Source organism: Talpa europaea, assembly GCF_964194135.1.
Source record: "Talpa europaea genome assembly, chromosome: 11".
Lineage (NCBI taxonomy): Eukaryota > Metazoa > Chordata > Mammalia > Eulipotyphla > Talpidae > Talpa > Talpa europaea.
The window spans coordinates 103,840,586-103,852,066 of NC_140078.1; the positions used below are offsets into that span (position 1 = coordinate 103,840,586).

General features: G+C 65.0%; 1 protein-coding gene across 1 annotated transcript; it reads left to right on the forward strand.

The window, feature by feature from the left end:
• Positions 1 to 923: 923 nt before the first annotated feature.
• Positions 924 to 10,664, forward strand: IL5RA (interleukin 5 receptor subunit alpha; the record flags this gene model as incomplete). The annotated part of the gene is made up of 8 exons (XM_084247849.1): positions 924 to 996; positions 2,144 to 2,289; positions 3,132 to 3,273; positions 4,873 to 5,298; positions 5,869 to 6,014; positions 6,662 to 6,800; positions 8,432 to 8,597; positions 10,550 to 10,664. The coding sequence occupies 8 exons, from the start codon at positions 924 to 926 to the stop codon at positions 10,662 to 10,664; spliced, it is 1,353 nt and encodes a 450-aa protein (XP_084103975.1).
• Between the last annotated feature and the right edge of the window lie 817 nt (positions 10,665 to 11,481).

An 11,481-nucleotide genomic window follows, 5' to 3' on the forward strand; every position in this document is an offset into this window, starting at 1 on the left:
GGCGTGGGATTTCTAAGAGCAGCCGCTCACCCAGGCGGAATCCGCTTCTCTAAATTCAGTTCCTCTGAAATGGACCTTTCAAGGTTCTCAGAGGAACCTTGTTTTCATTCCCTCCAGGCCTGCGGGCGCATCTCCAGCCCCTTCACCACCTGCCCCTGCAAAAATTCAGCCTCTGCAAAGCACAGGCAAAATACCAGGAATTTCTTCTTAGTTTGTAAAACAAAATTTCCCTCTCCTACATGAAGACTGTTTCACGGCCTCCCTGGTGGCCCAGGGGTTGAGCCTCAGGTTGTCACCGCCATGGCCTGAGAACAACCCCTGGCCAGGGAGTGACCCACAGGGCGCAGGAGCCTCTCCTGTCTCCCCGCTGCTCCCCTCAGCAGTGGGTTCCAGTCAATCTGCTGAACTGTTCTGCTCCCCACTGTCTCTGGCAAGTCCTCACCCCCGCACCTCTGGCCTGTACCCCAGCTCTTCTACACAAAAACAAGAATTAAGAAAAATTAAGAATTAAGAAAGAAAATCGTTTCAGAGTGAGTTCCCTGGCTGGCTGGCGCCTGAGCACCCGGATGAGCAGGACGGCGCTTCTCCGTGATCTGACCCGCTGGGCCGGGACTTGCGTGGGCTCTCTGTCCCGCGGACTCCCTCCCGCCGCCCCGGGGGTGTGGGTGCGGCATCTCTAGGATGCCCTAAGGCCCACGTGCATGAGGGGAAGCAGGTTTGTCCCGAAGACGGGGCTGGGGTCCGCTCTCCCTGCCCTAGTGGGGAGCCCACGCCGAAGGCCGCCCGTGCCTGCACCCCAGGCCCTGCAGAGAGCGGCTGTGCGAGCCCCAGCGAGCCCCGCTCAGGACACAGCTGTGACTCCTAAAAATGGCAACAGGAGGTGATGTGGGTCTCCGTTTCTGTTTCTGTAGGATGTGACCGTGATGGCGTCCATGTTACTGATCCTTCTGGGGGCCACCGTGCCCCTGCCGGCAGACCTGCTTCCTGATCCAAAGAGTAAGCGCCTCCTGGTAAATTCAGTAACGTTCTGTAGAGAGGGGGTACACTGCAGACGCAGCAGCGTGCTCCTCCTTCAGCCCTCGGCCCGGAGAGCACAGATGAGTCGTTTCGAAGGGACGGACCGTCCATCCTTGCCAGGACACAAACCACCCTGGGAGGCTACCTTGGCTGACGTGCATCCTGGCTGCGAAGCCGCGTGCCGCGCTGTGGGCAGAGCCCAGGCGTCTCCCCAGGCATGGACAGGGCGGTGCAGGCAGAGCCCGGGGGCTGGATGGGGCGGGGTAGGGTGATGTCAGGGGAGGCCATAGGTCAAGGCAGAGCCCTGGCCCCCCCATGTGAACCAAAGCGGGGTTCGTGCGGGTGTGTACAGTAGTGTCTTCCTTTTAGTACAAAATAAATAAACTAACGATGAGTCGTATAACCGCAGGCCCAGAGGAAGGGCGAGGAGGATCCGGGTGTCAGGGCCGGGCTATGGACAACTTGGATTTTCCTTTTCTGCTTGTCTGGGCTTTCCCAAACTCCTACTGCGTGAAGGCAGTGATTTTATGACTTCAATTAAAAGTCATAATTAAAAACCATTAAATGGTTCATTAGGAAAACATTTGTCCGTTCTACGAGCGTCTCCGAGGGCAGCTTTCACCCCCCTCTGCGGCGGGAACCCCGAGGAGGCCATGGCCGACCTCCAGGGCCCGCGGAGAGGTCAGCGCGTCTGCATATGCAGGAAATGGCCGCCGACAGCGCGCACTCTATTTGACACACCTGGGGGTTCTAATTTAATCCATGTCATTCAAAAAAAAATTCTAGAAACAGACCAATAAATCGCCCCAGCTCACTAACGGCTCACCCCCAGTTTGAAGGCCACGACGACCAAGATTGCTGCTAAGCGTCAGGTCCCTGTGCTGGGAGAGGCGTGCGGGTGCCACGCAGACACCTGGGCAGGGTGCAGGATCATGACTTAAAAGCAATGGTGAGGCGACTCCTCCGGGGTCGCAGCCACGCTGACTGCAGCCCGAGACGGGAGCAGCGCGGTGTCTGCGTCCGGGAGAGACGGGAAACACTGGGCAGCGCCAGCAAGTCGTTTCAGAACGGGAAAAGCCCTGCCCGGCCCGCCGAGCATCATCTCGCCTTTTTCTCTCCTCCACAGTTTCGCTTCTGCCGCCCGTCAACTTCACCGTGGGGGTCGCTGGCTTGGCACAAGTCCTCCTGCGCTGGGAAGCCAACCCCGCTCAGGAGCTGGGCTCTGCCGCGCTGGGCTACCAGGTGAAGATCCACGCTCCAGAGGAAGTCGAGGTGAGTGCCTGGCGCCTGCGGGGGCGCATCTTAAATTAGCAGCGTCTTCCTGATCAGGGGGCGTGCTGGGGGGTGCTCCGTGCTCCCTGGAGGCAGCGCCTCTGCGGAGCTCACCTTGGGAGCTGAAGTAGGAGCGCGGTCTGTGGAGCCAGCAGCACGGGACACTGCACCCGTCAGCTCTTCCACTTGAGAAGAGGTTCCGAGGCCCGAGGCAGAGTGTGTGAGGTGCTGGAGCAGCTGAGCGAGGCGGGGAGGGCACTGCCCATCACACAGGTGCCGCCCAGGCCCTGCCAGCAGGTCCCGCCTGTGTGACCTTGGCCCAGTGCCCTGACCTCCGGGCGCGGCTGCCGGCACACCAGGGCGCGGCCCTGTTAGAGAGAGAAGTGCAGCGACTATTTTTCGCTCCCCACGGATGTCTAGAGAATTTTCTGTGAGAGGTGACCTCTGCGGAGGAGGCGGCACTGGAGGTGGGGTCGGGTGGAATCTGAGTCTTGCTTCCGACGTTGTCCGCGAGGACAACGTGTCCAGGCGCAGCGGAGGAGCCCCTGGTGTAATTACAAGGGCCCGAGAGCAAGCTCAGACCCGAGAAAGGGGTGATCACGCAGGTGTCCATTTTGAGCCCCTCACTGGGTGTGTAAAAAGCCGTGAAGGTTCATGTGGACGACGTGTGTTGGGGTGAGCAGGCACCCCTGAAACCAGGTGTTTCGTTTTTTTCTAGCAAAACCACCTCTTTGCATTTATTTGTGGGCCGTTTAAGAAGCGGAAGAAATGGCTCGGGTTAAAGCGGATCTCGGCAGGTGATTCCCCTTCTGTGTATCACGACTTGTGGGTTTTCTTTCCAGTATGAAACCCCAAAAACGCAGAGCAGGCGCGCCATCACCCTCCACCAGGGCCTCTCCGCCAGCGTGAGGACCATCCTGTTGGCCGGGGGCCCCGACCGCCCTGCCAGCCCCTGGGTGTCCGCCGCGCTGGACGCCCCACCAGGTGAGGCAGGCCCCGAGCGCCCCGGTGGCAGCTAGTGTGAGACCCGCAGCTCCCTTCCCTGTCCGCGGTCGCCACTGTTTCTGGCCATCAGCATCCTGCCCCAGGGCCCGCGCCTCCCGCTGACCGGATCCAGGCCCTGCCGGCACAGCCACAGGCTTCAGGCTCCTCACAAGCCTTAAAATCTGGGCCGATCGGATGGGTGAAGAGGCGACACTGGGTCCTAAGACACCTGCCACCACACCCTACGCGAAACTCCCCTCCTTGCGGGAGGCGCTGACCGGGACCCCGGCGCACCCAGCTGATGCCGCCCGGGCCCTGGCTCCCCCGGCCTGGCTGTCTGAGTCCTGCTCACCTCCGAGCCCGGCCAGGCCCCAGCCCCTCCACAGGGCTCCCTTCTGCTACCCCCTGGGAAGGAAGGACATCCTCCCGCCCCAGGACTCACGCCGGCCGTCACCCCCTCTGCACACACCGCCCGTGTGTCTTTCCCAAATGCAAGCACCCAGCCACCCCACCCGTCGGCCCGCGGCAGCGCCCGTCCGCGGCGTCCACAAGAGGGTCCAGCCCTCACCCGGGGCCCTCCTGCCGGCGAGCACAGGGTCCCACCTCCATGGCTCCTCACACCCGATCTGAAGAAAACTGCGCTGACGGTTCCTGGAAGCCACGAGACCGGACAGGCGGACAGGCCAGGAGAGGGGCCGCGGGCCATGCTGCCCAGGGCACAGCTGGGGGTGCCAGACGTAGAACCAGGGACTCCTGTTGTTACTCACTGCACATGAGCGTGCGCGCACACATGGGGCGTGTGAGTGGCCTGGCCAGGCTGGGCCCAGGGGACTCTCCCACGGACCACAGTCCCCAAGTGCGCCACGCGGGGGCAAATCTGCGCAGGCCCGAGGCTTCAGCTGGGCCGAGGGGCTGGCCCCACAGGCAGAGAGAAACTCAGGGCGGACACGGCTCCAGCCACAGGCTGACCCACTCATGTATGTGTCTGTCTGTCTGTCTCACACCTGGGCGCACCCATGGGGCCCTTGGAGGCATCCGCGCAGCGAGCTGCCCTCCAGCACTCAGCTCAGGCTGGCACCAGCGCAAAAGTCCCCACTGCTGCCTCCATGCGCCTAATGCAGGCCGGTGCCCGGGACAGGGCTGGGGCGGGGCGGCAGGGCTCTGCGCAGCACGTGGGTGTGCCATCTGGCCAGCAGTGCGGAGCCGCCTGACCTCAGCCCAACAGACCTGGGTTCTGCCCCCCCCCAGGCGCTGCCCCCCCCAGGGCGCTGACAGGTGGGAAAACAGCAGGCGGGTAAGGGGTGGAAGGGTCACAGTCAACGACTCAGGAACTCGGCCTCCTGACAGCGGGGTGCGGACTCGGGTGTGAGGACAGCACACGTGCTCCTCTCCGTGACCACTCACACCCCCCAAAGCTGGCAAGTCCCTCAGGGCCAGGAACTAGGGCTTAGCCTACGGGGCTTCAGCGGCAGCCAGCTGGCTCTTGTCACTGGTCTCCGAGACTCGACGGGAGGACACGAGGCCCCGTCCCGCCATCCTGCGGGAAGCCCGGTCCACAGGCGGCCGTGGCAGCGCCGGTCCTTCTCGTGTCCCGTCTAGGGTCACCCGGGACCTCGGTGCTGAACTTAACCTGCACCACCCACACCTGGGCCAGCGAGGACCCGCCAAGGCGGTACCTGGTTTCCCTCTGCTGCTCCTGGCTGCTGGGCGAGGCCGCCCCTGAGGACGGCCAGTACTTCCTCTACTACAGGTCAGTCCGCAGGGGCCGCTTCCCGGGCTGCCACGCCCCCCCCCCCCCCTGCCCCGTGCGCCCACCACACTCCCCATCGCCCCGCAGGTACGGTGCGAGGACCGAGGCCTGCCAGGAGTACGGCGTGGACGCGCTGGGGAGGCACGTGGCCTGCCGTGTCCCCAGCACCTTCATCAGCAGCAAGGGCCTGGAGTGGCTGGCCGTGCGCGTGAACGGCTCCAGCCGGCGGGCGGCCATCCGGCCCCTGGACCAGCTCTTTGCCCTTCCTGCCATCGGTGAGGCCCAACCTGAAGCTGAGCCGGGCGGCTCCAGGCCCAAACCACAGGCCAGGTTTCCAGCTCAGCACCACCCCCGAGGGTCTTGTGGGGACAGTCGCCCAAGTGGGGCCTGGGGCAAGGACTCCGGAGGGGAGAGGAAAGATAAATGAGCCTAATCTAGTCCCTTTAGACAAGAGAAAGCCAGAGCTTCCCGCTCTACCCCCCAAAGCCAAACAGGTGCAGAAAACAACACAAAACAAAAACCCAAGGCCAGGGAGGGCGCGTGGGTGACCCAGGGCCGGGGCGGGTGGGGGCTCCGGGCAGTTCCTCTCCAAGATCTGGTCAGCCCAGGCTGGGTCAGCTTGTGAGTCCATGAGGCTGGTGGGCGGTGGCACTCGGCCTCTCCGGGCCAGCTGGTGCGGGGATCCCGGCCTTGCCAGGGGACCCCTCTCCGGGGCCACACGCAGGTTCAGGCCTGAGCTGCTGCTGTCTGGGCTTGGAGATTCCGGACTCCGTCCTGCCTAGAGATGCCAGGGCCGTGCAGGGAGCGGGCAGCCAGCCCACCCTGACCCGCCCCCTTTGGCCTAGATCGAGTCAACCCCCCGGGGAACGTCACGGCCGCTGCGGAGGGAAGCCGCCTGTCCGTCCACTGGGAGAAGCCCGTCTCCGCCTTCCCCACGCATTGCTTTGACTATGAAGTGAGGATCCACAACGAGAGGAAGGACTACCTCCAGGTGACGCCTCAGGCCTCCCCCGGCCTGCTCTGTTCCTTAGACCTATTTAAAAATGGCCGTCAGGGGCTGTTCTGGTTACATTTCCTGAGGCTGAAGCCAAAGGCACCCGCCTGGGTTCTTCACGACCTTTCCTCTTGAAAGGACATATCTGCCTTTGAAAATAACCCCCAGGAGGGCCTCCCTGGTGGCGCAGTGGTTGAGCGCTGGGCTGCGAGGCTGCCTGCAGCCTCTGCAGCACCAGATCGATCCCGGCTGGCCAGCGAGGGTCCCACATGGCGCGGCAGACCCCTCCTGTCTCCCCGCTGCTCCCCTCAGCAGGGTACTTCGGTCCTTCTGCCTGTTCTGCTCCCCGCTCTGTCTCTGGTGAATCCTCTCACCCTCCCACACATCAAAGAAAAAGAAAATAATGCCCGGGAGCTACAGCCTCATTAGAGAGACCAGCGCAGCCGCTGTGGAAGCGGGAAGCAGCTTCTCAAAGCTGGGCATGGAGTGGCAGCGCGGGCGGGCGGTGGAGCAGGGGACAGGGACACTCCTCGGCGCCCAGCTGACCTCCCTGGGCCTGAGCCTCCGCCTCAGCACTGACGAGCCCGATCCTTGGGGTCAGGTGACGCGTGCGGAGACCCTGACGGCGCTTTCCCCCCATATAGACGGAGAAAATGCAAAACACCACGTTCGTCGGGATCACGGACGGGGCTTCCCGGCACGCCATCCGAGTCCGGGCGGCGGTGAGCGCGCGGTGCAGACCCCAGGGCTCCTGGGGGGAGTGGAGCCGGACTGTCTACGCGGGTGAGCATCTGTCCACTTCGTGCAGGCGTGGGCTCGGGCCGGGCGGTCAGGCCTGTGCCTGTGGCCCCAGGGGAGTCACCGCCCCCGGGAACCTGCCCGGCCCTGCCACCTGATTTGCCCCCGATGATCTGATTCGGCTTCTAGTCTGTCTTTTAAACCCTGTCTTGACGGGGAGGCCCCCTGAGGCCAACCTTCCAGATCTGGGGCTTAGGACAACCCACGGCTGGAGTAAGTGGGCCCGACCTCCGACCTCTGCTGGGCTTTGTCCCTGCGGCTGGGGTCGTGTGAGGCGGGCGCCGTTCTGGGGGCTCTGTTGCGCGTGGGGGCCTGTCCCTGCCCGGGCACCCGCCGGCCTTTGTCAGCCACCCCTTCCCCACTCCCCGGTCCCAGCGCCTGGCAGCTGCCGTCTGTCCCCACCCCTGTGCCTCCCCACATCTGATTTTTAATTCATGCTTCTGTTACTTAATGAAAATTCCAGAATTGAATAAGCGTCAGGGCGCCCCAAATCTGATCGACCCCTGGGTCTTCAGCATAAGAGTTTGTTGGGCGTCAGGGTCTCCCGGGGCCTGGCTTGGCTGTGCAGCTGGGTCTGCCCCCTGGGAAATGTGGGTGCTGAGCCCAGTCCCCCCCCCACCATGGCCGTGCTGAGCGGGACGGCTTCCCTGCTGACGCGCTGGCTCCTAACTTAGCTTCCCTCCGCATTCACAGTGCGCTTCCCCCTGCTAGTTCCTAAATAGCAGCGTCCAACGTCTAGGCTCGCTGCCATGCCCCAGGGAACCCCGCTGCCAGCACCCCTTCATCCACTGCCGCCCTTCCCGGCAGATGAGCTGGTCCCTGTCACCGCTCACCCGTGGGGGGTCATTGCTGAACTGAATCAACACCGACCCTCTATTAAATGGTGACTGAGAACCACGAAAGGCGCCCTCCGCGCCCCTGAGGGGCATGGATGCTCAGGGGGTCTCCAGGCCTGGGTTTCCTCTGGCCCCCCTCCCGCCCCTAGCCCAGCCCCTTCCAGAGCAGGAGGCAGAGCCCAGCGACACGAGTGCTCAGAGGTTATCAACCAGCCACGAAGGGGTTATTGGGGGGTGATGTTCTCTCATCGGTAGCGTGAGTCAATGAGCAGAGCTGGGGTTTAACTGACCCCTTATCGCTCAAGTTTATGGACAAAGAGAGACTTGGGACAGCAGGTGGGGGAGGAGAGGAGGCGGCCTGGGGGCACCACTGTCCAGCCAGCACTGCTGGAGCACTTTTATTTTGGGAGGAAGAGCAGTTTCACTTTATCAGCGCCCCATCAGCCACCCTGCCTGGCTTCTCTCTTATCTTCGCTAACTTCCGCTTTGTTGCTTCCTCCACTTCCGGAGTCTCCTGGTCCTCCTTATCTTCGCTCTCTCTTGTTTACCAAAACCTTGGCTTCCTGCTCCGGGCTTGGAGGGCTTTTCTGGGGCGCCCCTCTCTCCTCACTCCCCTGCAGGCGCTGGGAGTCACCACAGGGGTTGGCGCCGGTGTGGACAGTGGGGGTCCTGGGTGGCCAGGCCTCTGGCCCTTATCGCTGTGGGTCCCGGCCACAGTGACCAGCGGTGAAGGCCACGAGAGGGGTGAGGGCTGGGCCCACTTCGATGCATCTTCCGCAGATTCCTTCCGCTGGAGATGGGCGTGTGCGGCTGCGGGGAGCCGCGAAGTCCCCATCCACTCAGGGCTGGGGCTCGGGCCTTCGGTCAAGGCCACGGGGGAGCGGCCACCTTGCGGCTTCTCCTCCAGTAAGCCCCGGCCTGGCCTCCCTGCCCGCGGCAGCTCCCCGTGAGTTTGGGGGTTCAGAGAGTCAAGCGTCCACAGGGGTTCGTGACAACAGTCCAGAGAGCTGGGCTGGGCTGACCGCTGCGCCGATGACCGGCTCTTTCCTCAGGACACAGCCAGGGTCAGTCACCATGAGAATGGCCTCAGGTCCCTCTCTCTGCACAGCGAACCCCCATCTCGCCTGCTGGTTCTCTGCTAGGTTTTCAATAAACCTGCCTTTTCTGTCTGCTACTCTCCCTCTGGTGAATCCTTGCACCCCAAGCCTCCAGCCTGCACCCCGATTCTTCCCCACAACATCCTTTCACCCTCTCGTACCACGTCCTGGGGCACCATGTCCTGGGGCTGTGAAGGGGCCTCCAGGGCCGCTGCAGGCTGCTGGGCCAGAGGGCTTCCGGCACCGGCCTCAGCCTCTGCCAGGTGTGGAGTGTTGGGGTGATCATTCCCTGCAGGGCCGAGCTTCTGCTCTCGGCTCTGGCTGCACTGGGAGGAGGCTCGTCCTGGGGTCTGCGGATGCAGGGGGTGAGCTGAGCCTTAGCGCCCACCCAGGGTCTAACGGCATCACGACCACCATGGCCCGAGTGCCCACTGTGCACACACAGGGCCCAGACTTGGCCTCTGCCCCTCAGCCGGGCCCTGCTCACAGCCGCAGCAGCGCGCGGAGGACATGCTCAACGTCGCCTTGTGGCAGGCACAGGTGGGGCTTCCCCACGCCCCCAGGCAACCTGGGGGAGGCCCCGCAGTCTCAGCTGCTTCAGCAGGTTGGCAAGAAGGGCCCAGCAGCCCTGAGAGGACAAGGAGTTCTGGGGCCTGGGGCTCATGCGTCCCGGGGGCGCGGCCTCGGAGCCAAGGGAGCGCCTGCAAAGTTCCCCTTCCTCACATGGGGACGGCACTGCCCCTTCTCCCCGTGAACCCCGCAGGCAGCGCGTGCGCACCCCAGCAGGGACGCGTCCACCTCCACATTCCAGCTCGCCTGTTGCCGGTCCCCCAAACAGCTACAGGCCTCAGCCTCTGCCCCGGCTGGGTCGCTCTGGCGCTTGTCCACCGCGGCGGCCTCGGCTGCCCCGCCCTGCGGCCCCCTAAGCGGGTGAAGCCGGCCGGGCACGCTCAGCCACACGCGCTTGCTCCTACCCCTGCCTGCTCCTGCCCCTGCTGCGCCTTCACCAGGACCTCCCAGCCTCGCCTCCCACAAGGGGGCCCAGGAGACGACCCTCCCCGCCCCCCCACCCCGCCCCGGCCCCAGCCAGGGCTTCTCCCAAAATCCTACTGCGGGGTGCGAGGACGCCGAGTAGCGCGGCTTCATGGGGGTCCCCCTCGACTCATTAGCTCTTTTCCCTTGAAACGGGCAGCAGGCAGCAGGGGGGCCCCACGGCAGAGGCCCTCGAGGAGCCGCCAGTCTGAACCCCTCGTCGTGGGAGGCGAGGGCTGCTCCGAGGCAGCGGGGGGCAGCCGGGTGCCCGTGAGGGTCAGGGCCTGGGATTCTGGCTTCTCCACGGCCCTTCCACCCCCGCAGCGCCCCCACCTCCCGCCCCGGTCCCCGCTCCACGACGCGGCCTGTTCTCTGGTCGGATGGCTGAGGTGGCAAAAGTGAGGGGAGCCGAGACACCTGGCTGCGGGCCTCGGGGCCTCCAGGGCCGGGTGGCGCGTCCAGGGCTGCTCTGTCCAAGGACAGCTCGGGTGCTTCCTTTTCGAGAATCATCCCTGAACCACCAAGCAGCGGCGCCTCTAATGTCTCAGCGGCCTGTGGTGTCTGCCTTGACGGCAGGAGGAACCTTCTCCCAGGGACCTGGAGGTGCTGGTTCTGAGGACGGTCTCCGAGGCCAGGCCCGGGTGCCATCCACGCAGCTCTCCCGGCGCCCACTCTCCACCCTGACCCGGAGGCCACACACTTCGGGCCGTCCCCGGTGCTGCCCGCGGGGGGGTCCAAGCAGACGCTTCTCCGGTTCTGGTCTTTGCAGGGTGGACTCGGTTTTTGGCAGTAAACCCGAGCAGCGGGGGCCGCCTGGCGCCCCTGTGGGCGGGGATGTGAAGGCTTTTCGGGGCGTGAAGGCCACCGGCCACTGTGCCTTCTGAGGCCGGCGCGGGGGGCTTGGGAGGGGCGAGCAGCTCCCTTCACCATGGACTACGGGGAGGAGGTTTCAAAACCCCGACACTGCGGAAGCCTGACCGGCACCCCCCCATTTGCCCGCGCCCTGCAGGCAGCCCCCGGCCGGCACTGGCACCTCGCTTCCAACGAAATCAATCTCTCACGCTGCCGATCCGGGGAGCGCCCGCCAGGCCCGGGGCGCGGACGTGGGCGCCCGAGTGGTTTAACCGAAGACGCTGCCACGGGCCGAGCCAACGGCGCTGCTCGCAGGCGGCGACACAAGCCCCCCGCCGGCGCTGACCCTGGTGACGCTTAGACACGCTCGTGCCCTCTGCAAACCCAGAGCGTCACCCGTCGGCCTGACCTCGCGCACGGATGCCTCCTGCCCGCGCCCCGCTCCAGGCCCGCCGGGGCGGCGCAGGGCTCTGGGCGAGCTCGCTGGGCTCCCGAGAGCGTGTGCGCGGGGTGAGTCTCACGGGAGGGACGAGGCCAGCGGGAAGGCGCCTCGGGGAGCAGAGGGGGGCTGGGAAGCCCGAGGACGCGCCAGGACTTTGGGCCCGCACCGCCCCTTCTCTTGCGGGAGAAACCAGCGGCACAGACTGGGAGTGGGGCCGCTTCCCGGGTGCCGCCGCCCAGCAGAGCCGCCCCACCTGGACGCGCCTCTCCGCCTTAAGCCCTTGGGCCCCGGGCGGGCGGGCGGGGGGGGGGGGGCACCACAGGCAGGAGGCCCCGGCACCGACAGTCGCTACGTGGCGAGGGAGGAAGGGGCTGGGGCCTCGGCCACAGCCGGGGGCACTCGCAGGC